General features: G+C 46.0%; 1 protein-coding gene across 1 annotated transcript in view; it reads right to left on the bottom strand.

Moving 5' to 3' along the window:
* LOC130356043 (microsomal glutathione S-transferase 3-like) overlaps window positions 1-18,220 on the bottom strand; it is a 65,884-nt gene extending 47,664 nt beyond the window's left edge. The window contains exons 1-2 of the mRNA XM_056557067.1: window positions 18,202-18,220; window positions 2,263-2,357 (exon numbers count right to left, since the gene is read on the bottom strand). Of these exons, the coding sequence (XP_056413042.1) occupies window positions 2,263-2,357; window positions 18,202-18,205 (99 nt within the window). The 5' untranslated portion in view covers window positions 18,206-18,220. The remainder of the gene's footprint in view (window positions 1-2,262; window positions 2,358-18,201) is intronic.
* Window positions 18,221-27,075: the final 8,855 nt, after the last annotated feature.

The following is a 27,075-nucleotide window of genomic DNA, read 5'->3' as shown; positions in this document are numbered from 1 at the left end:
GGCATTACAGCAACCCCCCCCCCTCTCCTGCAGGGCATTACAGCAACCCCCCCCCTCTCCTGCAGGGCATTACAGCAACCCCCCCCCTCTCCTGCAGGGCATTACAGCAACCCCCCCCCTCTCCTGCAGGGCATTACAGCAACCCCCCCCCTCTCCTGCAGGGCATTACAGCAACCCCCCCCTCTCCCTGCAGGGCATTACAGCAACCCCCCCCTCTCCCTGCAGGGCATTACAGCAACCCCCCCCTCTCCCCTGCAGGGCATTACAGCAACCCCCCCCCCTCTCCCTGCAGGGCATTACAGCAACCCCCCCCCCTCTCCTGCAGGGCATTACAGCAACCCCCCCCTCTCCCTGCAGGCATTACAGCAACCCGCCCCCTCTCCCTGCAGGGCATTACAGCAACCCGCCCCCCCCTCTCCCTGCAGGGCATTACAGCAACCCCCCCCCTCTCCCCTGCAGGGCATTACAGCAACCCCCCCCCTCTCCCTGCAGGGCATTACAGCAACCCCCCCCCCTCCCTGCAGGGCATTAACAGCACCCCCCCCCCCCCCTCTCCCTGCAGGGCATTACAGCACCCCCCCCCCTCTCTCCCTGCAGGGCATTACAGCAACCCCCCCCCCTCTCTCCTGCAGGGCATTACAGCAACCCCCCCCCTCCCTCTCTCCTGCAGGGCATTACAGCAACCCCCCCCTCCCTCTCTCCTGCAGGGCATTACAGCAACCCCCCCTCCCTCTCTCCTGCAGGGCATTACAGCAACCCCCCCCCTCTCTCTCCTGCAGGGCATTACAGCAACCCGCATTACAGCAACCCCCCCCCCCTCCCCTCTCTCCTGCAGGGCATTACAGCAACCCCCCCCCTCCCCTCTCTCCTGCAGGGCATTACAGCAACCCCCCCCCTCCCCTCTCTCCTGCAGGGCATTACAGCAACCCCCCCTCTCCTGCAGGGCATTACAGCAACCCCCCCCTCTCCTGCAGGGCATTACAGCAACCCCCCCCTCTCCTGCAGGGCATTACAGCAACCCCCCCCTCTCCTGCAGGGCATTACAGCAACCCCCCCCTCTCCTGCAGGGCATTACAGCAACCCCCCCTCTCCTGCAGGGCATTACAGCAACCCCCCCCCCCCTCTCCTGCAGGGCATTACAGCAACCCCCCCCCCCTCTCCTGCAGGGCATTACAGCAACCCCCCCCCCTCTCCTGCAGGGCATTACAGTAACCCCCCCCCCCCCTCTCCTGCAGGGCATTACAGCAACCCCCCCCCCTCTCTCCTGCAAGGCATTACAGCAACCCCCCCCCCCCTCCTGCAGGGCATTACAGCAACCCCCCCCCCCCTCCTGCTGGGCATTACAGCAACCCCCCCCCCTCCTGCAGGGCATTACAGCAACCCCCCCCCCCCCTCCTGCAGGGCATTACAGCAACCCCCCCCCCTCTCCCTGCAGGGCATTACAGCAACCCCCCCTCTCCCTGCAGGGCATTACAGCAACCCCCCCCCCCTGTCCCTGCAGGGCATTACAGCAACCCCCCCCCCCTGTCCCTGCAGGGCATTACAGCAACCCCCCCCCCCCTGCAGGGCATTACAGAAACCCCCCTCTCCTGCAGGGCATTACAGCAACCCCCCCCTCTCCCTGCAGGGCATTACAGCAACCCCCCCCTCTCCCTGCAGGGCATTACAGCAACCCCCCCCCCCTCTCCCTGCAGGGCATTACAGCAACCCCCCCCTCTCCCTGCAGGGCATTACAGCAACCCCCCTCCCCATAAGCCTCTGGAGATATCAACTGTGCTTCTTACATACTCCGAACCGCCTCTGCAGAGTATTATTTGGTCATATACACCACCAAGAGGAACCCTCACCTGCTACTAAAGCTTTTATGCCTTCTCCTCACCAGCAAATCACTCATAAGCCCGCGAAATCAATTATATTTCCTACAGACTGGCTCCGCCTACTCGATGTCTAGTCACATGGCTGGTCACATGGTCATGACATCATCAGAGGTCCTTTAGCTGGCTAGGAAATAGCATCTACCCCGTTACTAACTTGGATAGCTGCGCTTTCTGGTTTTGATATTGCGACTTGCAGTGTCTGTCATGACTCTTACAGGCGAGTTGGAAATCTTGGACGCTGGAAACGACTCCTTGGGGAACAAGTAATTGTCCGTTTCCTATCACCGAGGGTCGTGACTGTGAGCTATGCAAGTGGCCTTTTGCCCTATAATACATAGGTTTTGTGTTGACGATTACCGGCCAGATAGTGGTCGCTAGGTCAGACCTTAGCGTTAGTGTTGTGGCGAGCCGCCATCTCGGGGAGCGCCGCCGCCATTTTGTGAGCTGTTAATTCTCGCTTTTTCCTGCATCCTGTTGACCCTGTAAGCGAATAAGTCGTGATGTCACGTGGTTTTAACAGAGTTTTCTCTTTGTTGTTTAGGGTTTCTGCTGATGCCACAGATAGGAATTACAGTGATGGCAGTTCTGGTAAGAATCTGTTCAGTCACATGAAGTTTGGGGGTGTGTGAATTGGATTATAAAATAAGTCATGAATATTTTGATAAAGAGCTCTTCTATGACCTGAAACGCCTCTGAGGTATTTCATACTGTCATCCTTCTGATATTACTAAGGTGTCAGGTGACCTCTAGCTTAGGGTATGTTCACACAGGCACAACCAACACAGAAGTAGTCCTGACGTGCAGCTCCTTTAGGTGGAGGTTTCTAAGCCTATTCATGCAGACACCTATACGAAGAAGAGGACCTTAGGTCAATGGGGGAGGCCCAACTATAACATTCTGTTAATGTGGGAGTCATCTGGGGCAGAGGAGTACTGAAAGAACAGTATTAGGGTAGGTTCACACCACGTTTTTGCTATACAGTTCCCGTATCAGGTTTTTGATAAAAATGGATTCCTCAAAACCTGACTAAACTGTATCAAAACGTGTGTACGAAGTTTTATCTGCATACGGTTGAAAACCGTATACGGTTTAAAAAATGTCTGGTTGCATCTTTTTTTAAGGAAAAAATGTATAAGTTTTGTACTTCGTGACGTCACGCCCACCCCCTCAACCAAAGTCTGGGAAGGGGGCGTGACAGCGGTCACACCCCCTTCCAATAGACTTTGGTTGAGGGGCCGGGCGTGACGTCACGAGGGGGGCGGCCGAGAACACGGAAGCCCACACACAGCGTTCAGAGTAATGAACTTCTGGATGCTGCGAGCGGAGCTCCGGAAGGCAGGGCAGCGCACAACCCATTTAAAGGAGATCTGCAGCTGCATGTTAGGGGAGAAGTTAGTTCATGGGGGGGGGGGGGAATCAGACCGTTAGGCCCCTTGTGATCTCCTGTATTTGGCCCCGGTTCTGCCGCAGCTTTCCCTATGCAGGAGGCATGTCAGTTGCAGCTGACACGTCCCCTCCATGTATCTCTAAGGGAGAGGCGGAGATGCAGCGTTCATACATATCTCCCCCCCCCCATAGAGCTAAATGGAGGGGGTATTTCTATCGACATCAGTGATTTCTACATGAGCACGAGCTGTGCGGAGCTGCGGCAGTGATGGGTCCTTGTATGGGAGATCCCGGGGGTCCCTCCCGCAATCATTTATCCCCAAACCCAGGGGTCCTCAAACTTTTTAAACTGGGGGTCAGTTCGCTGTCCCTCAGACCGTGGGACTATAGGGCCGGACTATAGTTTAAAAAAATTCCTATGCACACTTATACAGGGTGGGCCATTTATATGGATACACTTTAATAAAATGGGAATGGTTGGTGATATTAACTTCCTGTTTGTGGCACATTAGTATATGTGGGGGGGGGGACTTTTCAAGATGGGGTGGTGACCGTGGCGGCCATTTTGAAGTTGGCTATTTTTAATTCAACTTTTTTTTCAATAGGAAGAGGGTCATGTGACACAAACTTATTGGGAATTTCACAAGAATAACTGATGTGCTTGGTTTTAATGTAACTTTATTCTTTCATGAGTTATTTACAAGTTTCTCTTTGTTTACAGCCATTGACCTGTCGTCGAGGTTAACACGTGAGGAGCGGATAGAAATTGTGTTGATGTCTGGTGAACGCAGTAACCGTGTCATTGCAGCAGATTTCAATGCAAGACACCCTACGAGACCTCCCATCTCCCATGCTACAGTTAACAAACTGCTTGCTAAGTTTCGTGAAACTGGTTCACTGTTTGATTTGCCAAAATGTGGACGCATGAAATCTGTCACTAATGAAGAAACATTTAGTAATGCCAGTAATGTGAAGGTCGTTGGGGGAGCCCAAGGGAATAGTGGGAGAAAAAAAAGAAATAAATAAAAAAATACTGCTTGCGCTATCTTTTTCTCCCGCTACTCCCCCTGAAAAACAGTGGTGCCCAACAGACCCCATTGACTATAATGGGATTAATCGGGCAAGCTGTTGCCTGTCGGGGGGGGGGGGGGATTTATTTATTTATTTTTTTAATGGCATTCCTTGACTGGTTGCAACCGCAGTGTGAAAGAAGCCTTAGACTCTAATATTATAGGTATCAGAAGTCCTGGTTCTGGTAGACCCAGCCAATCCATGTATTCAGCTTGGTTCACACCACGTTTTTGCAATACAGTTCCTGTATACGTTTTCAATGTAAAACCATATGGAACCGTATGCCAAAAGATGCATCCGGTTGTGTCTGTTTTGCATCCTGTACAGTTTTGTCAGTTCCCACAATTTGGTTGAAAACTAAGTCAATGAGAGGTAAACCAAACCAATTTATGATAAAGTGGCTGCTGTGTGTGGACCAATAGGGAAAATATATTGGTGGATATTTTCTTAAAGGAGATATCCAGTGGTGAAAAATGTATCCCCTATCCTAAGGATAGGGGATAAGTTTCAGTTCGAGGGCGCTCCCCCGGCACGATCTGTCTGTATGGGGCACTGGCCAGATTGTGCGGTGGTCAACATGCCCCGTACAGGAGATCGCGGGGGGCCCCAGCTGTCGGACCCCCCCCCCGCGATCTGAAACATCCCCTATTTTAAGGCTTTCACCACTGGATAGTGGAAATCTGTCAGCAGTTTCACCTGCACTAAAGGTGTCACACAGGCTTGTCGTGCGGGTGATGCTGATCAAAACGATATCCACGGCGTCCAGATTCGTTCAGCTGTTCCGCCGCAATTCGCTTTTTTCTTTTTATGCAAATAAGGGCCCTGGCATGGGCAGAGCTCCGCACCGAGCTAGGGGCATGCTGTTGTCATCTTCGCCAGGCTCATCAGAATTCTTAACTCCCCCCTGCTCTTGCGCCCCATGTTTGTGTAGGGAGGGGGGGCGTTATGAATATTGATGAGCTGGACGGAGCGGTCGCCCGGGGAAGATGATGTCAGCATGCCCCTGGCTCGGTTTGTATCTCCGCCCATGCCCCAAGGCCCTCATTTGAATAAAAATAAAAAAGCTAATTGCGGCGGAATGGCTGGGCGAGTCTGGACGCTGTGAGTATAGTTTTTATCAGCATCACCCGCACCACAGGCCTGTGTGACAGATTTCCTTTAAAGGGAACCAATCATCAGATTTTACCCTATATACCCGCTTGGCAAAGCGTTATATAGGGTAAAATCTTTATTTTCACCATTCCCGGGGGACACTCCTGCCCCTGGGATGGTGAAGATATGAAGTTATAAACTAGTCGCCGCCGTAAGTAGTCACCTGGGCGGGGAGCTCTTCTCATCTCCTCCCCTTCTTCGGCCGGCAGCGACCCCCCCTCCGCTTGATTGATGGGCCGCGTCATTGTTCCGCTCACTGAACAGACGGAGCAGAGTGATGACGCGGCCCATCAATCAAGCGGGGGGGCGTCGCTACCGGCCGAAGAACGGGAGTAGGTGAGAAGAGCTCCCCGCCCAGGTGACTACTTACGGCGGCGACTAGTATATAACTTCATATCTTCTCCATCCCTCGGGGCAGGAGCGTCCCCCGGGAATGGTGAAAATAAAGATTTTACCCTATATAACGCTTTGCCAAGCGTTATATAGGGTAAAATCTGATGATTGGTTCCCTTTAAGGGTAGGGTCACACACATAGGCATGTGCACAGGGTGTGCCAGGTGTGCCTGGGCACACCTTAATGGCCCCCGTCCCATTCAAGACATCCCTATGTCACAAAAGATCTTTTCAGGACACAAAGATGTCCCTGTTACATTTCTGTGGCAGCCCTCGCGTTAACTTTAAAAATGCAGGGGCCGCTGTGCGCCCTTATCAACGGAGGCGTGCAGGAGCGGTGCATCGAGGAGGAGGATGACTCGCACATGGTAAGTTGAATGTCATCTTCGGTGTTCCGACCACCGCTACTCCAGACCCGGGACTTACTGCTATGGCCTATAGGCCTATCGTGACCCCGGAGCGGTAGTCGGAGCACTGAAGTGGGGCAGTACACAGACATACAGCCTCCAGCCATACACTGTATGTGGCTGAAGGCTCTGTGTCTGTGTGGAACTGTACTGCACCTAATGTGGGGGAACTGTACTGCCGACCCAATGTGGGGAAACTATACTAACTGTATATGTGTATATATATATATATATATATATATATATATATATATGAGCGTGCGGCGTGAGTTTGTGCTTTAGGGTGCACACCCTAATGCAATAGGCTGCGCACACTGCATACGCAGCATATACGTTGTGGATTTCATGCGCAAAATATGCTGCAGATTCTGCAACAATCTCTTAAATAGGGTCTAATAAACCTAAAATATGGAGTGCCTATTATAATACATAAACACCATTAGGGAGCACACCATGCGTTGTGAAAATAATATCCATATCTTTATTAAAGCACTTGGTAAAATACATCAAAAGAAAAATATAAAAAAAAATATGGCAGAGCTACAATACAGAGCAGGTTACACTGAAGGCAAGTGTGAATAAAAATAACAACCAAACTAAGTTGGTAACCACACCAAATGTGCAATGTGCATATCATCTTCAGATAATCTATTACTGAAACATTCAGATATCAAAACGCTTAACTCTACGTTCACACAAAAAACTCAGAATCCCATTGTGCACAATGATGCTCTCTACATGGGATTCATTTTCCAGAAATTCAAGGATATAACCTAGCAAGCCTTCTACGTCATATAATGAATTGGCACCACAATACCTCCACACCTGTTCTCAAACAGATTTAGAAATGAGATACGTGGCCCCCTGGCAACCATTGTCACTTCTCCACTGCTGCATTTCCTCTTTGACACCATCCAACAATCCTTACTGTTTAGAGATACCTTTGCTGCATGGAAGGTGGTACGTAGTTTTATGGGTCTGTCCTATTCCTGCTCTAGGTACCTATCGCCCTGGGCCACTCCGGACCAGTTTTCATAGTAGTTTGTTTCGCTCGTGGAGGCTTAAGGAAATCAACACAGTGGGAGATCTTATGGATTCAGTCAACGACCGATGGTATACTTTATCGGAACTGGGATCCAAATGGGGGATCCCTTGTCTGTTTACTTGTTCTCATATCTCGACCTCAAATTCTGTCCTTATGTCTCCTCTTTATATGCCATCCTAATAACCTGTCCTCAGGTGGCGTGGCTTTGTGAAAGTGGGTGTAATTTGCAAGCCAGACCAATGCACAAAAAGGGTAGAAAATAAGAGGTGTGGCTTAAGTGGTGGGCATGGCTTTGTGAGATGGGGAGTGGCATGTGGGGAGGGTGTGGCTTGCCAGCCGGAGATGCCGAGTGGAACTTGTGGCGTAAGGTACTTGAAACAAAAACCCCATCCTTCATGTAAGGGGGTAGGTTAGGGTTAATTAAATTATCCTATATTTTTATGTAACATGTAAGTAATATGTGTACCAAGTATTATAGTACAATATCTCCAGCCATACGGAAGTTATACTGGAACATACATTTCCCATAGATTTGCATGGGACTTCAACCCCTTAAGGACCAAGCCCATTTTCACCTTAAGGACCAGAGCATTTATAACATATCTGACCACTCTCACTTTAAGCATTAATAACTCTGGGATGCTTTTACTTATGAATTTGATTCCGAGATAGTTTTTTCGTGTCATATTCTGCTTTAACAGTGGTAAATTTTCTTTGATACTTGCATCATTTCTTGGTGAAAAATTCCAAAATGTCATGAAAAAATTGTAAATTTAGCATTTTTCTAACTTTGAATCTCTCTGTGAGGAAAATAAACACGCCAAATAAATTATATATTGACTCACATATACAATATGTCTACTTTATATTTGCATCATAAAGTTTACATGTTTTTACTTTTGAAGACATCAGAGGGCTTCAAAGATCAGCAGCAATTTTTCACAAAATTTTCTAAATTGGGATTTTTCAGGGACCAGTTCAGTTTTGAAGTGGATTTGAGGAACCTTCATATTAGAAATAATCCATAAATGACCCCATTATGAAAACTGCACCCCTCAAAGTATTCAAAATGACATTCAGTAAGTGTGTTTAACCATTTAGGTGTTTCACAGGAATACCAGCAAAGTGAAGGAGAGAATTCAAAATCTTAATTTTCTTTTTAACACTCGCATGTTCTTGTAGACCCAGTTACAAGGGGTGAAAGGAGATAAATCTCCCCAAAATTTGTAACCCAATTTCTTTCAGTATGGAAATACCTCATAGGCGAACTATAATGCTCAGAAGATGAGTCACATTTGCAAATTTTGCAGAAATGGGGGGAGGGGGGCATGTCACATTTAGGAAGCCCCTATGGTGCCAGAACAGCAAAAAAAAAAGAAAAACATGGCATACTATTTTTGAAACTACACCCCTCAAGGAACATAACAAGCAGTACAGTGAGCCTTAACACCCCATAGGTGTTTGATAAATGTTCATAAATCTGGGATGTGAAAAGGAGAATTTTGATTTTTTTTTTTTTTACACTAAAATGCTGGGGTTACCCCACATTTTTCATTTTCACAAGTGGTAACAGGAGAAAATGCCCCCCACAATTTGTAAATACATTTCTTTGGAATAAGGACATACCTCATGTTGGGATGTAAACGGCTCTGAGGGTGCACACCAGGTCTCGGAAGAGCAAGAACGCAGTCAGCGGCCTTGAGCATTTACAGAGCTACCTATGAAGCCAGAACAGCGGGACCCTGCCCCCCCTCAAGGAGCGTTACATGGGGTACGCTCAGTTAATAAAGTTGAGTACAGTGGGCTGTAAAATGATAAAATAGGTTATGTTCCCAGAATGATGACCCAGAGCATAACCAAAACTGAACAATATGCCCATCCCAAACCCTATGCTCTGAATCATCATTCTGGGAATGTGATGTGTGTGGCCGATCCTACTCTGTTGCCTCAAATGCGCACCCCGCTCGGGTGGAGAGAGAGCGCTGCGCATTTGAGGCAACATAAACCCCCCCCCCCCCCCCCCCAATGACAGTGACCCATGATCCATTTTGTTGAAAAAATACCCCCAGATGTCTTATCAGGTTGTTTTTTTGGGGCAATTTAGTGATTTATGGGGTTACAATTTGAAATGGACTTGGTACATTGGGGTCAAATTATCGAAAATGTAAATAAATAGGAAAGATTTAGTACTCTGTGGAAGTGTGATACTCCCTGAAGCAGTTTTTAATGCAGAGGCCCGGATGATCGAGGCAAGTGTCACATTGACTGGTGGTGTCCTTCTGTATTCCCCTTTTGTGACACACTCTGCATTTTTTTCTGGGATCATCCCTTGGACCTCACCTGGAAAGTGTTGGCCAGGGACGATTCCTGCACCTATAACTTCAGTTCCTTGGGAACTCCGGGCTGCTCTTTCCTGGTCGCCAAAGATCTGGACCTTTAGGACTTCTTCTTGGAACTGGGGGTATGTCCGTGTGTTGCCAGCGTACCGGGACAGTACAAAAGAGTTGTACATGGCAACCTGTACCAAGTAGACCGCAACTTTTTTGTATCATACCCATGTTTTCCGCATGGCATTAGATGGCTTGAGGACTTGATCAGAGAGATCAACTCCCCCATATAACGATTGTAGTGCAGAATACAATCGGGTTTGAGGACCGTTGTTGTGGTACCTCACACAGGGACAGGTGAGCTGCCGTTACCGTGAATTGTGGTCTGTATAAAGACAACCCTCTCATACCTGACTTGGAACAGGTTTTCATGGTTATGGGCACGGGACTCACCCTAGGGCATAGGTGTCTGGATCAAATTTAGAGGGAGGCCTCTGGTTCTTCCGTACGGTCCCACAAGTGGATGTGGATCTGGTGGCATGGGATGTGAACAGAGGGATGCTGGTATAAGATTTGTCCACGTAAAGGTGGTAACCCTTATCCAGCGATGGGTGCACAAGGTCTCAAACGATTTTCCCGCTAACACCCAGAATGGGGGACATATACTCTGAACTTGTAAGTGTACCCATAGGTACTTTCACAAAGTTTGTAGAGTTTCACGCCATACCGTGCCCACTTCGAGGAAATATACTGGCGGAAGATGAGTCTCCCCTTAAAACTGATAAAGAGACTCATCTACAGAAAGCTCCCTGTGGGGTATGTAAACCTCCAAAAATGTGTCCCCAAAGTGATCTATGACTGGCCTCACTTTGTAAAGCCGCTCATAGGCAGGATCACTTTGGGGGAGACATGCCACATTATCAGTGTAACGCAGGCATTTCCGAATGGCCTTGAACCACCTCTGTGTCATGGCCATACTATTATGCGGGTCTGGTAGAGGAGGTCCCCGCTCCAGTACTGCCTGACACTTGGTTTTCTGACTAGGCCCATATGCAGCACGAGGCCCCAAAATGTCCTCATTTCAGCTGCATTAATGGCGTACCATTCATTGGGCCTAGTCAAAAAGGAATCAGGGTGGTAGGCAATGAACTATTGGGTGCACAAGTTCGTATGCTCTACCATTAGATTGACAAAGTTGTCACTGAAATAAAAATTTTAAAAGGCCATTTCAGTGTAGCCAACTATGTCAATCTGAATTCCAGAGTCGCCAACAAACTCAGGAATCCGTGGCTGATATCCCTCTGGGGGGCTCCAGACAGGTTCACCGGAAGGGGGTTCCGGTACGCTTTTCTTGGGGGTCGGACTATTATGAGCGGCATGGCCACTCGTACTAGTGTCGGCCACTGGGTCACTATCATGGGGGGGAGTTGCCTCGCCTGGCAGCTTCTCTGCCGCCATGCAGGGGTCTCATAATCAGCACTAGATGAGGAGGAGGACAAGGAAGAATATAGGATCTTCCTCGTCCTCGCTGGCTAGGTCGGAGGCAAGTAAAGCATATGCCTCCTACACCGAATATACCCAGCGGGCCATCAATTGTTTTTTTCTGGCTTGGATGTGGGGGGGGGGGGGCTGTGTGTATGAGTGTGTGCTTGGGTGCAAACTATATAACGGTGTGTAATTGTAAGTCACACACCGTTATATTATAACATTAAAGCTGTCCCTGCACTAAGAGTGGCAGGAGGCCACTTTCTCTGCCCTGAGGGGCACAGATCTTGGCAGAGGGGGGTCCCTGGCTTCTTCTCAGCTCTGCATGCTGAATGAGATCAGTGGTCAAGCAGAGCTGAGAGAAGTAGACATTGGTCCAACCAATAGCAGCTCTCCTGGGGAGGTGATGGGATCGCCACCTCCCCCTAGCTACAAGAGGTGATTGGCAGGGTGTATAGTACACCGCTAATCACCTTCTATTTCCTGGTCATCGGGCCACAAGTGACCTGTATGACCGGAATTGCCACAGATCGCCGGTGTCTCAGGACCCTCCCAGGCATTGTCACGGGATGCCTGCTGAACGATTTCAGCAGGCATCCTGGTCTGGTCCCCACCCGTTAAGTGGCAGGGACCGGAATTCTCATGGGCATACAGGTGCTCCCTGGGTCCTTAAGTACCAGGGACCCAGGGCATCCTGTACGACCTTTATCCCTAAGTGGTTAAACAAAAACCCTTGAAAATGGTGGTAGGTTAGGGTAAATTAACTATCCTATATTTTTAGTGGACATATAAGTAACATGTGTACCAAGTATTATTGACATATCTCCAGCCGTTTGGAAAGTAAGATATATTTCCCATAGACGTGTATGGGTTTTTAAACAAAATCCCAGACCCTCGCAAATGGGAGTGGGTTAATTAACCAATCCTTTAGTTTTACGCAGACATGCCAAAACAAATCCTAGTGGTTGTGTTGGATTTTAGAAAGCACATCTGTAACAAGAAATGAAAGGAAATGCACCTTAACCCCTTAAGGACCCGTGGTTTTTCTGTTTTTGCACTTTCGTTTTTTTCCTCCTTACCTTTAACCCCTTCCCTCTTTGGCGATTTTTCATTTTTTAACTTTTTCCTCCTTACCTTTTAAAAATCATAACCCTTTCAATTTTGCACCTAAAAATCCCTATGATGGTTTAGTTTTTGCGCCACCAATTCTACTTTGTAATGACACCAGTAATTTTACTAGGGATCGACCGATTATTGGTATGGCCGATATTATCGGCCGATAATCACGATTTTGGGCATTATCGGTATCTGCAATTACCTTGCCGATAATGCCCCGCACCGCCCCCGCCCCATTGCCTCCCCCATCCCCGGTTTTATAATTACCTGTTCCCGGGGCCCACGCTTCTTCTTGCTCCTGCTGTGTCCTGTGTTACGCTGTGCGCAGTGACGTGACGTGCGCGACATGACGTCACCGTCAGTGCGCACAGTGACAGTTCAGGAGGACGCCACCGGAGCCAGATGTAGAGTGGACCCCGGGAACAGGTAATTATAAAACCGGGGATGGGGGAGGCAATGGGGCGGTGCGGCAGGTCGGGGGGGAGGTCCGCGGGGTGGTGATAGGTCTCAGGACCCCCGGACAGGCAGGGGGAGAGAAGCGGGCGGCGCCCGCTTTAAATCAGTGATTTGCAGCGGTGTCGCGGGGGGATAAATAGCTGATAACTTATACCGGAATATCGATATAAGTTATCGGCCCTAAAAAAAACGATATCGGTCGATCACTAAATTTACCCAAAAATCTACGATGAAACGGAGAAAAAAAATCATTGTGCGACAAAATTTAAGAAAAAACACCATTTTGTAAATTTTGGGGGCTTCCGTTTCTACGCAGTGCATTTTTTGGTAAAAATGACGCCTTCTCTTTATTCTGTAGTTCCATACGATTAAAATGATGATACCCTACTTATATAGGTTTGATTTTGTCGTACCTCTGGAAAAAATCATAACTACATGCAGAAAAATGTATTTGTTTAAAATTGTAATTTTCTGATACCCTATTTTGGAATTTAGAATTTCTTTGTGCGTACGCCATTGACCATGCGGTTTAATTAACAATTTATTTTTATAATTTGGACATTTTCACACACAGCGATACCACATACGTTTATGTTTATTTTTATTTACACAGGTTTTTTTTAAATGGAAAAAAATGTACACACCTTTTTTTTTTTGCAATGTTATAGCCCCCATAGCCTGCTATAACACTGCACACACTGATCTTTTACATTGATCATTGTTATCCCATAGGATAACATTGATCAATGATTCTGACGCTTGACTTCTCATGCTTAAATCTCAGGCACTGAGCAGTCATTCGGCGATCAGACGCACAGGAGGAAGGTAAGGGCTCTCCTTGTGTGCTCCAGCTGTTCGGGACACTGCGATTTCGCTGCGGCGGTCCCGAACAGCCCACTGAGCTTGCTGGGAGTAGTTTAGTTTCACTTTAGACGCGGCGATCAACTTTGAATGCTGCGTCTAAAGGGTTAATAGCGAGCGGCACCGCGATCAGTGCCGCAAGCTATTAGCCACGGATCCCGGGCCGGGCGCGACCCGCTATGTTTGCAGAGAACACTGTTGTCAGACAGAAAAGAACAACTCAACTTCAGCAGCTGATAACTATTGGAAGGATTGAGATTTTTTACAAATCTTTTTAACTTTCTGGAGCCAGATGATCTAAAAAAACATTTTTTTTCCTGGAATACCCCTTTAAACTGATACACTCAGTGATATACACCTTTAGGCTAGGATTCCACAGAGATTTTTGCCCTGCGATTTTTTTGGCTTAAAAACGACAGAAAATCTGCCACAGTTTTTCCCTGCGTTTTGGCGTTTTTACCTTTATGTGGAATTTGGCTTTTTTTGACCCTTTGGCGTTTTTTGTACAAAAATTGTTGGGTACAAAAAAAAAATGCAGTAGGGATGTAAAGAAATGTATTTAACTACCGTATTTATCGGGGTATACCACGCACCAGCCTATAACACGCACCCTCATTTTACCAAGGACCTTTGGGTAAAAAATTTTTTTTACCCAAATATACTTGGTAAAATGAGGGTGCGTGTCTGTGCATGCGTATACCCCGATACACTGTTTCTGACCCCGTAGAAGCCCCCAGGAAAGGCAGGGGGAGAGAGGCCGTCGCTGCCCGCTTCTCTCCCCCTGCCTGTCCTGGGGTCTAGAGCCCTGCTGCCGGCCCTTCTCTCCCCCTGACTATCGGTACCGCTGCCCGTTCTCTCCCCCTGACTATCTGTGGTGGTGCCCCATTGCCGGCTCCGATAGCCAGGGGGAGAGAAGCGGTGCTGGCAATGGGGCAGCGGCGCCGATAGCCAGGGGGAGAGAAGGGGCAGCGGCACACATTGCCGGCACCGCTGCCCCGTTGCCTCCCCCATCCCCGGTTGTATAATTACCGGGGTCGGGTCTGCGCTGCTTCAGGCCTCCGGTGTGCGTCCCCTGCGTCATTGCTATGCACTGCGCGGCGCAATGACGAGTGACGTCATTGCGTCTCGCAGCGCATAGCAACGACGCAGGGGATGCACATCGGAGGCCTGAAGCACCGGAGGCCTGCAAAGCCACTGCAGTTCATTGATTTAAAGCGCCCGCTTTAAATCATTGAACTGCAGTGGCTTATCGGCGTATAACACGCAGGTAGACTTTAGCCTAAAAAGTGCGTGTTATACGCCGATAAATACGGTAAATGTTTTTTTTATAACAACATTTTAATAAAAAATTTTTATAAAGTGTGTGTAACTTTTCTTTCCTATTTTTTAATAACTTTTTTATGTAGTACTACTACTCCCAGCATGGAACACACTGTTCCATGATGGGAGTAGTAGTACTTGTTATAATAGACATATCGCCTCGGGTGTCAGTCTGACACCCGATGTGATCGTCCATAATATAGCAGAGATGTGGCTCTATACAGCGCTCACATCTCTGCTCTGTACTCCGGCCAGTGTTGTGAATAGAACATCATTCATATTTTCCGCCCAGAGCTGTGATTGGCCGGATGTTTGCAGCCAATCACAGCTCTGAGGAAAATATGAATGAGTGAGTAGCCGGCCGGAGTATAGTGCAGAGCAGGGATGCGAGCCATGTATACAGCCGCTCCATCTCTGCTAGAGACAGGACGATCGCAGCGGATGTCAGTAGTGATACCCGCTGTGATCTGTTCTTACCTGCAGGTACTACTACTCCCAACATGGAGCACACTCTGCTCCATGCTGGGAGCTGTAGTACCTGCATTAATAGACAAATCGCAGCGAGTGTAATTTCGGACACATGATGCTATCTGTCTATTAATGCAGGTACTACAGCTCCCAGCATTGAGCAGAGTGTGCTGCATGTTAGGAGTAGTAGTACTTGTAGTTAAGAACAGATCACAGCGGGTATCACTACTGACACCCGCTGTGATCCTCCTGTATAATGTATAGATGCGGCCGCTCTTCAATGATCCCCTGCACGGCCGTATATATACACATGTTCCAATTTCCCACAGAGAGCTGTGATTGGCTGGAACCATCTGGCGAATCACAGCTCTCTGCGGGAAATATGAATAGGTGTATATATACGGCAGTGCAGGGGACCAGAGAAGAGCGGCTGGCTGCATCTATAAATTATGCAGGAGGATCGCAAAGGGCGATCTGTCAATTATTACAGGTACTACTACTCCCATCTTGGAACAGTGTGTTCCATGCTGGGAGTAGTAGTACTACCTAAACAATGTTTTTAAAAAAGTGAAAAACACACACACACACACACACACACACTACATTTTTAGTGCTTTACCCGCCTACATAAATTGATCCCTGTTTCAAAATTAATAAACATTTCATAATAAAAAAGATAAATTTAGTTTTTTCCATCACTGCTGTATCTTTTTGATTATTTCTTTTAATGGTACCCTACGAAATTTTAATAAAAAAGGTATTTCCATCACTTTTTTGGATTGTTAAAAAAGAATAAAAACCACCTGCAAAAATGCAAAATTTAAAACCAACATGGCGTTTTTCTTGGTGTTTTTGCTCTCCCATAGACTTCTATGGGAGGAAAACACCACGATTTCAGGGCAAAAAACGCCAAACTAGGTTTTGTCAGGCGTTTAGAAAATCCAGCCCCTGAGCCCGAAATTGCTGAAAAACGCCAAAAGGATTAAAAAAACACCAAACTGAAAAACGGCAAGTGAATCTGGCATTTTGCAGTTTACTATTGACTTGCAGCTAACATCTGGATGCAGCGTTTTTTCACTGAAAAAACGCTGTGCTGGAAAATTCGCGTTTTTTACGGCATTTTTGCAAAAAATAAATAAAAATAATTTTTGGAATTCCAGCCTTACTCTACCGCCCTCTACAGGAAATCCGACTACAAAGGAATGTTGTTCTAAGTGTAAAGCACCCAAGGTTGACCTCTTCCATTGCCTCTGGCAGTGTCCGTTTGTCGAACAATATTGGAAACAGGTGACAGTTATTCTCAACAGGATCAGCTCTTTTGTGGGGTGTGTAGGGTATCAGGAGGCACTTTTCCATATATTGGTCTTGGGTACCGACAGCACTTATTCTTATGCACAACTCCCAAGTATTCTGAGCTCCATCCTTACTCTCGCGAAAATGGGACTGCTACGGGAGTGTTTATCCCCAACTCCACCTGCCATACCACACCTAATCTAACTGGACAGAGCGAAAGTCCTTCTCAGCAAGGAAAGCATGGAAAACGCTTTTTCAATAAGTGTAAGCTATTTCTCACACATTACTATGACCAACCTGAGCTGGTTTCAATCATGCGCCCCTTTCTCTACACACAGTGGTACACTCGGGACAGCCTTATCAAACTCCCTAGGGGCTCTTCAGGTTCTTTAGACAAGAAGCCAGGTCTGTCTAGGCCCTACTATACTTTCCATGAGTAACGGTTGCATCTAAGGCACACACTTGATGCCTATTCAGATATCTCCTAGGGATTGCATTGGATCAGGGGGCTCTATGCAGCAGCTGTTTGGTTCAGTTTTTTGTGTTTGATATACTGTATTATTCTGTTCTATGGTAGGATATGACATTTCATAATAAGGCACCTCTGTATTTTATCTAGTTTCAACTGATTGGTGACGTCACCTTTCAGGGGCGTAGGAACCCCCGCAAATCTGGGGGGATAGCGTTGTAATTGGGTGTGGCTTTGCAAAAGAGAGAGCCATAAAAGTGGAGCGACCAAAAGGGGTGGAACCACTTAATTTTGCACGACAATACAGGCTCCTCATCCCAGGTACCTTCAGGGAGCAGTGAATTCAAGAGATAGGGATTTGTCGGGAATGTGGGAGGGGTAGGTTGTGTGTGTGAGGTCAGGATGAGGGATTATTCTAGTCACCATTAACACCTTGACGAAACATGGTGTACATGTATGCCGTTGTAGCAGTCTAGGTGTATGAAGTACGCTTACTAACTAAACGCTCTTCATTTACTGCTAATGCCACACACAGTGATTGTGTCCCTTCCCTAATAAAAGTGTAAACAAAAATAAACATATTTGGTATTGCCGAATGTGGAAATGTCCGAACTATTAAAATATGACATTAATGAAACTGCATGGTGATTGGTGTAAACGTAAAAATAATACCTAAGTCCAGAATTGCTGATTTCTGGTCATTTTATATTGTATACTTATAAGGAAACACTAGAGCCATAACTACTGATAAAACTCAAATCATTTTATTAACACTCTTTAAAATCACAATCACAAGTATGACTGCTGAATATTGTCATAATACAAGGTCAATGGTTGTAGACAGATAACTAATCCGAAAAGAAGGTGGTAAGGCAGGTATAGTAAATGTAGCCATATATATATATATAGTGTATATGCAGTGAGATATACAGCAGCAGTATGGGTGTCCACTAGTAATGTCTGATAGGACAAAGAAAGGGGCATATAGCCTCTACCTCTACCCACTCAGGATAACTGGAATGGACACTAACGGTGCATAAAAATAATAGCACTGGAAAGGTTGATGCTCACTTACCCATGGTAAAAGCCTGTCACCACCGCCCCAACGTACGTTTCGTCAGCCTGGACTTTCTCAAGGGACGCATTTTATATGCCTGAAAAAAAAAATTGTTAAAAGTGCAAAAAGTACCATCAAAACAAAAATGATACCGATAAAAACTACAGACCACGGAGCGAAAAATAAGTCCCATAAGTAAAAGTCTTATAGAAGAGGACAATTTTAAGCATTAAAACCAGTATACAAGGAGGAATAAATAAAAAAAAGTCCCATAAGTAATAGCCTTATACAAGAGGACAATTTTAAGCATTAAAACCAGTATACAAGGAGAAATAAAATCACCATACATATTACCAGCATACTATTACTGACTAAATCCTGAATACTGAATCCAATATTAACAATAATATCAGCATACATGGAACAAATTATACAAGCACACAAAGACTGGATAAATACCTCCATACTGAGTAAAAACCACTATAAACAGACTAACAATACCAATAATACCAGAATATAAACAATACCAGGAACAAATAATCCTGCCTCATCAGGAACACACTTTACATTACACAGTGACTGACTAATGCATCATACTGTTTCTGAATAATAAACCACTGTATACAGACCTGTAGCCAGGGGCGTAGCTAGAAACCCCAGGGCCCTGGTGCAAAAAATTGCCCTGGGCCCCCCACCACCACCCGACGACCCGTTTCCCCAATCCCGGACGACCCCTTACTCAGCCGCACAAAGATACCAGTGACTACAGCACTGATGGGACACAGGAGAATACACAACAATATAAGTGACTGACAGGCAGGGCCGGACAGCTAAAACATAGGCCCAGGCATTTAAGAATAAGCAGCCCATTTTTCTGGAGCGGGTCCAACTGCTGGGACCCCCACCTATCACCTTGGTTCCAGTTGCTCTCCAGTTGTTATAAAGCTATAAATAACTCCCATCATGTCTGGAGAGCCTCAGGAATTATGGGAGTTGTAGTTTTTTAATACTGCCACCCACTGTACCCCCTGAATATAATACTGCCAAAAACTGTATCCCCTGAATATAAAACTATCATCCACTGTACCTCCTGCATTTAATACTGCCACCTACTGTACCCCCTGAATATAATACTGCCACCTACTGTACCCCCTAAATATAATACTGCCACACACTGTACTCCCTGAATATAATACTGCCACCTACTGTACCCCTAAATATAATACTGCCACCTACTGTACCCCCTGAATATAATTCTTCCACACACTGTATCCCCTGAATATAATACTGCCTCCTACTGTACCCCCTGAATATAATACTGCCTCCTACTGTACCCCTGAAAATAATACTGCCTCTTACTGTACCCCTGAATATAATATTGCCACCTACTGTATCCCCTGAATATAAAACTACCATCCACTGTACCCCCTACATATAATACTGCCTCCCACTGTACCCCCTGAATATAATACTGTCATTTACTGAACCCCCTGAATAATACTTCCACCTACTGTACTCCCTGAATATAATACTGCCACCTACTGTACCCCTAAATATAATACTGCCACCTACTGTACCCCCTGAATATAATTCTTCCACACACTGTATCCCCTGAATATAATACTGCCTCCTACTGTACCCCCTGAATATAATACTGCCTCCTACTGTACCCCTGAAAATAATACTGCCTCTTACTGTACCCCTGAATATAATATTGCCACCTACTGTATCCCCTGAATATAAAACTACCATCCACTGTACCCCCTACATATAATACTGCCACCCACTGTACCCCCTGAATATAATACTTCCACCTACTGTACCCCCCTGAATATAAGACTGCCACACACTGTATCCCCTGAATATAATACTGCCTCCTACTGTACCCCCTGAATATAATACTGCCTACTACTGTACCCCTGAAAATAATACTGCCTCCTACTGTACCCCTTAATATAATATTGCCACCTACTGTATCCCCTGAATATAAAACTACCGTCCACTGTACCCCTTACATATAATACTGCCACCCACTGTACCCCCTGAATATAATACTGTCATCTACTGAACCCCCTGAATATAATACTTCCACCTACTGTACCCCCTGAATATAATACTGCCTCCTACTGTACCCCTAAATATAATACTTCCACCTACTGTACCCCCTGAATATAATACTGCCTCCTACTGTACCCCCTGAATATAAGACTACCACACACTGTACTCCCTGAATATAATACTTCTACACACTGTATCCCCTGAATATAATACTGCCTCCTACTGTACCCCCTGAATATAATACTGCCTCCTACTGTACCCCTGAAAATAATACTGCCTCTTACTGTACCCCTGAATATAATATTGCCACCTACTGTATCCCCTGAATATAAAACTACCATCCACTGTACCCCCTACATATAATACTGCCACCCACTGTACCCCCTGAATATAATACTGTCATTTACTGAACCCCCTGAATATAATACTTCCACCTACTGTACCCCCCTGAATATAAGACTGCCACACACTGTATCCCCTGAATATAATACTGCCACCTACTGTACCCCCTGAATATAATACTGCCTACTACTGTACCCCTGAAAATAATACTGCCTCCTACTGTACCCCTTAATATAATATTGCCACCTACTGTATCCCCTGAATATAAAACTACCATCCACTGTACCCCTTACATATAATACTGCCACCCACTGTACCCCCTGAATATAATACTGTCATCTACTGAACCCCCTGAATATAATACTTCCACCTACTGTACCCCCTGAATATAATACTGCCTCCTACTGTACCCCTAAATATAATACTTCCACCTACTGTACCCCCTGAATATAATACTGCCTCCTACTGTACCCCCTGAATATAAGACTACCACACACTGTACTCCCTGAATATAATACTTCTACACACTGTATCCCCTGAATATAATACTGCCTCCTACTGTACCCCCTGAATATAATACTGCCTCCTACTGTACCCCCTGAACATAATACTGCCTCCTACTGTACCCCCTGAATATAATACTGCCTCCTACTGTACCCCCTGAATATAATACTGCCACACACTGTATCCCCTGAATATAATACTGCCTCCTACTGTATCCCCTGAACATAATACTGCCTCCTACTGTACCCCCTGAATATAATACTGCATCCTACTGTACCCCCTGAATATAATACTGCCTCCTACTGTACCCCCTGAATATAATACTGCCTTCTACTGTACCCCCTGAATATAATACTGCCTCCTACTGTACCCCCTGAATATAATACTGCAACCCACTGTACCCCTGAATACTGCCAACGACTGTACCCCCTGAATATAATACTGCATCCTACTGTACCCCCTGTATATAATACTGCCTGCCACTGTACCCCCTGAATATAAAACTGCCTCCTACTGCACCCCCTGAATACTGCCACGACTGTACCCCCTGAATATAAAACTGCCTCCTACTGCACCCCCTGAATACTGCCATGATTGTACCCCTATATATAATACTGCCTCCTACTGTACCCCCTGAATATAATACTGCCTCCTACTGTACCCCCTGAATATAATACTGCCAACTACTGTACCCCCTGAATATAATACTGCCAACTACTGTACCCCTATATATAATACTGCCTCCTACTGTACCCCCTGAATATAATACTGCCACATACAGTACATACACACACATCATTCATACAGTACATACACACACACACACATCATACACACACATATCATACATACACCCGTTGCCTCCAGATACCCCCCCACAGAATACATCATACATACATCTTGTTTACACACATTCATACATCATACATACACATCATACATACAGTACATACACACATCATACATGCACACACATCAGCAAAATCTGCTGAAGCAAATATGCAGCAAAAATACTCACACGTGAATGCACCCTTAGGGTAGGGTCACATGTAACATATCAGTAGTGTATGTTACTCTGCTGATCCGTCAATGACTTGACCTTATAGTGTGCCTCCAGCTGTTTCCCCCCATGTCCTGCTTGCAGCAGCAATCTGCCGCTACACGATGTCTCAGAGTACACTGCATGTGCCCACGGTGACTTGCAGGTCCATGTGTGGCTGCTTGATAGTGGCAGATTGCTGTTGTGAGCAGCACACAGGGGGGAAAACAGCAGGAGGCACTCTATAGAGTCAAGTCATCGGCGGATCCGCAGACATGTAACCCTACCCTAATGTTAATCTGTGCAGGATGATTTATGATAAGAGAGGTTTCCACAATATATAATTTTTTTCTCTAACTTAAAGGAGTACTCCAGGATGCAAAAAATTTCATTCAGACGTCGGCAGTAAAATAATAAATATACATATACACGCACCAGGGGAGCGGCCTCCGCCGCGATCCTTTTCCTGGTTGCCGGTGGTCGGTGAGTCACACTGCCGCTCAGCCTCTCTCTGGCCGAGGCAGGACTTCGCTGCGGCCGGTGATTGCCAGTATGCCTCACCAACCAACGGCAACCAGGAATAGGATCGCGGCGGAGGCCGCTCCCTTGGAGGCACCAGGGGAGCGACAGCAGGTATGTATATTTATTATTTTACTGCTGGCAGTCTGAATAAAAAATTTTTGCATCCCGGAGTACTCCTTTAAGATTTTTACTGTAAGCCAGTGTTTTCCAACCATGGCACCTCCAGCTGTTGCAAAACTACAACTCCCAGCATGCCCAGACAGCCTTTGGCTGTCTGGGCATGCTGAGAGTTGTAGTTTTACAACAGCTGGAGGCACCATGGTTGGAAAACACTGGCTTCTAAGATCAGAGGATGTCACTATGCGCAACCTCTATGAAGTCAGCACAGGAGTTCCTGCGCTAACTTCATAGCCATGCTGTAAATGAACGGCGCTTCATGCCCCTTTTCTAACCCCCGACCTCCTACATGCTCCTTTTCCCAACACCCTCCTCCATGCTCCTTTTTGAGGGGGGTATTGGAAAAGGAGGTCAGAGGGGGGCTTATTCATGCTCCTCCCCACAACCCCCCCCCCCCCCTGTCCTCCACGATGTTCCTTTTCCAACCCCCCCCATCTGTCCTCCATGTTCCTTTCCCCCCTCCCCTCTGTCATACTCCATGCCAGTGTTTCCCAACTAGGGTGCCTCCAGCTGTGGCCAAACTACAACTCCCAGTATGCCCAGACAGCCTTTGGCTGTCCAGGCACGCTGGGAGTTGTAGTTTGGCCACAGCTTAAGGCACCCTGGTTGGGAAACACTGCTCCATGCTCTTCTAGCCAGCAAACCCTCCCCCCGCCACTCTCACCTCTGACCCTCCGTCATTGTTTTCCAGCCTCGTCCTCCTCCTCGTCTTGCAATGAGGATGCAGCATCTCTAGGCGGCGGCGGGATGTCCTCGTCCTCCTGCGCAGCTGGGGCAGGCACCGTGACGTCAGGTGCGTGCTTCCGACGTCTGCTGCTCTTAAAGCGGCAGTGTCCCTTCCCTCCAGCTGACGTTACTTGGGACCGGGGGACCGGACGAAATGAGACCCACCTTCAGCACCACCAGAGAAGGGGGTCTCCCGGGGAGCAGAACTTCCAGGGAGGTTTTCTTTTTTGTAAATATGGCAAGGGGGGCCCTGCGTAGGGGCCCGGTCGCCATGGCGACCGTTGCGACCTCTATAGCTACGCCACTGCCTGTAGCTCCCTGTACAGTGACTATAAAGAAGTATATACCAGCTGTACACAGAATCAGTAGAAGACAGCACAGCACAGAAATCCATTGTCCCCATGGTCATCCAGATAGCCAATCCGGATACCAAACATGCAAGAAAGTCCAAGACCACAGCACCAAAAATGGAAAAGAGCTATCATTTATTGGTTCCTCCAAAAACAGCTTTTGGGAAACCAATAAAGTACAGATGTTTTGCACATATGAGTTTATAATTATTGGTGCTCTTGGTCTTGGACTTTGTTGCAGGACCTATATACTATAATAGTGATTGTATCCAGGACCATATACAGGTAGATACCAGCTGTACACAGGATCTGTACACCATATAGGTGATTATAGTTACATCTAGGGACTCACAGGTAACATCATTTCTGATCCCCGATGTCCTCTTTCCTTTTCTTCTGCATTTGGATCAGACTGACATGTCAACTTCTTCCAGCCAAAAACCGTCTCTTTAGCATCTGCAGGTAAAACATGTTAGACACTGCATTTGTCCAGTGCACTGCCCTCTCATAATAAGAATAGTAGGTCCCCCATTAAGAAGACCTATCCCCCACCATAGACCCCCCCAGTAGATAAATACGCCAGAAAGTAGGTAGGTTGTAAGCTAGATAGGTAGGCAGGTAAGTAGATTGCTAGCTACATCGGTAGCTAGGTATGTTCATAGCTAGGTTGGTTGTTAGCTAGATAGGTAGGTAGGGGGGTAGCTTGTTAGGTGTCTAGGTAGATTGTTAGCTAGTTAAGTAGATGGCCATACAGATAGGTTGTTAGGTAGCAAGGTTGGTTGTTAGCACTATAGGTGGGTAGCTAGCTAGGTAGCCAGGTAGGCAACTAGCTAGGTAGGTTGTAGGCTAGCTAGGTAGATAGCCAGGTAATTAGGGTGCTAGGTAGATAGATAGCTAGGTAGGTAGCTAGGTTAGATAGCCAGGTAGGTAGGCAGGCAGCTAGCTTTCTACGTAGGTAGCCAGGTAGTTAGATAGCCAGGGAAGTAGGTAACCAGGTAGGTAGGTTGTTAGCTAGCTTGGTAGGTAGGTATTAATGCTTATCAAGTTAAAATGGTGGGTCCATCAGTACATTAATAATATAGACACTGATTTGAATAGGGACCTTCCATAAGATAAAATATACCTTTTATTACGTTTCAAATAAAATATCGACTTACACTACAAAATATACAGGCTGCCACCGGTCACCTATGGATTAGCACACATTTATCTTATTGGCACTTGTGTATATGTAGTCTCTAGGGATAAACTCCATATAAAATGCAAAACAGTGTATAAAAACACGCAAGATATACACACAAAAAATTCCAACAGGAGGTATGGTCCAGGTTTATCTGCTGTTCTCAGTCAAAGTTGAGTTTGTTACATGATGTAAATTCCTTTATGTATCAATATGTTCTCAATTATGTCACTGTTCACATGTAACTGTTTTTATTCACTGTATCTAACTTCATTCATTCTGGGTTTGGTAACTAGCATTCACGTGTAGCAGTTAATTCTCCATGCCACTGTTCATACATATGTACGTTTTTTGGTTTGTGGATATTCTATTGCAAACAAACAAGTACACTCTCCTTAGTCACTGTGGTTAGTCCGATCTGTTAGCAGTCACCATGTTAGTTACTATAAAAGAACAATATAAATACTGGAATACTGGACCAACCACAGTGACTAAGGAGAGTGTAATTGTTTGCAATAGAATATCCACAGACTAAAAAAACGTACATATGTGTGAACAGTGGCATGGAGAAAAAACTGCTATATATGAATGCTATTTACCATCCCTAGAATGAATGTACTCAAATACAGTGAATAAACAGAGTTACATGTGAACAGTTTCATAAATGAGAACATATTGATACATAAAGGAATTTATGTCACGTCACAAAAAAACTCAGCTTTGACCAATAGTGAGAACAGAAGGGAAGATAAACGTGGACCATACCTCCTGTTGGAATTCTTTGTGTTTATATCTTGTGTTTTATTCACTGTTTTTGCACTTTATACGGAGTTTATCCTGAGAGACTACTTATACTCAAGTGCAATATAATAAATGTGTGCTAATCCATAGGTGACCGGTGACAGACTGTTTATTTTGTAGTGTAAGTCAATATTTAATTGGAACTTAATAAAAGGTTTATTTTATCATATGGAAGGTCCCTATTCAAATCAGTGTTTATAAGATAAGTAGGTTGGTTTTTCGAGGTGAGTTGGTAGCTAGGTGGATTGGTAGTTGGGAGCTAGGTAGATAGCATGTAGGCAAAGTCAGATAGGTAGCTAGTGTCACGATCACACCCTATCGGTCCAGCAAAGCCGCTAGAAAGAGTGTGATTGTGCAAGGGTTAAAGCCACCAGACCTCTGGGTATCCACTACTAGTCCCAGTAAGTCACCAAATTAACCCTTTGATAAACATGTTTCGCCAGATGTTTCTTCAGAAAGGTGAGCTCCTCTATTTAGAGATCAAAGACCAGAGCTGATTAATTAAACATTTAATCTGATAAAAGGTACCACAGTGCTGGGTATAAAATAAACAAATGACATACAGGTACAAAAATATGAAAGAGTTTAGCAAGGCAAGTTCAGAAAACAAAAGATGAAGTTCTTACAGCATGATGATATAGCAGTCCATGAGAGTGAGTTCCAGCTGTTCTTAGGATGGTCTTGTTAGCTTATATCCCAGGCTGGAACCAGCATCTTAGTCTTATATTGGTATTTTAGGTGGGGAAAAGCTCCATCTCCCCTCCCCTCTGATCTCCTCAGTTTGGGTGCATCTCTATTTTGGGTCCCTTATCTGATTTAGATTTTACGATGGGACCACAGACATCTCATCATGCTGCTACAAAGGCCTTTGACTTCAAAGGAGGTATACACAAACAGACCACCCCCCAATAAAACTGTAATACACAGTCTGAATGAACCCTCACCCATGTCTCATGCCTTAGATTATACAAAAAACATTATAATATACATGGAGGATTCCATAATCAGGCCTTGGGCCTGACAGCTAGGTAGATAAACAAGTAGGTAGGTAGCTAAGTAAATAACCAGTTAAGTATGTATCAAGGTAGGTAGCTAGGTTGCTACCCAGGTAGGTAGTCAGGTAGTTAGGTAAATAGCCAGGTAGCTTGGTAGGTATATAGGTAGCCAGTTAAGTAGGTGGCCACATAGGTAGG

This window comes from Hyla sarda, chromosome 2, assembly GCF_029499605.1.
Source record: "Hyla sarda isolate aHylSar1 chromosome 2, aHylSar1.hap1, whole genome shotgun sequence".
NCBI lineage: Eukaryota > Metazoa > Chordata > Amphibia > Anura > Hylidae > Hyla > Hyla sarda.
This window is presented reverse-complemented; position numbering and strand designations above follow the sequence as displayed.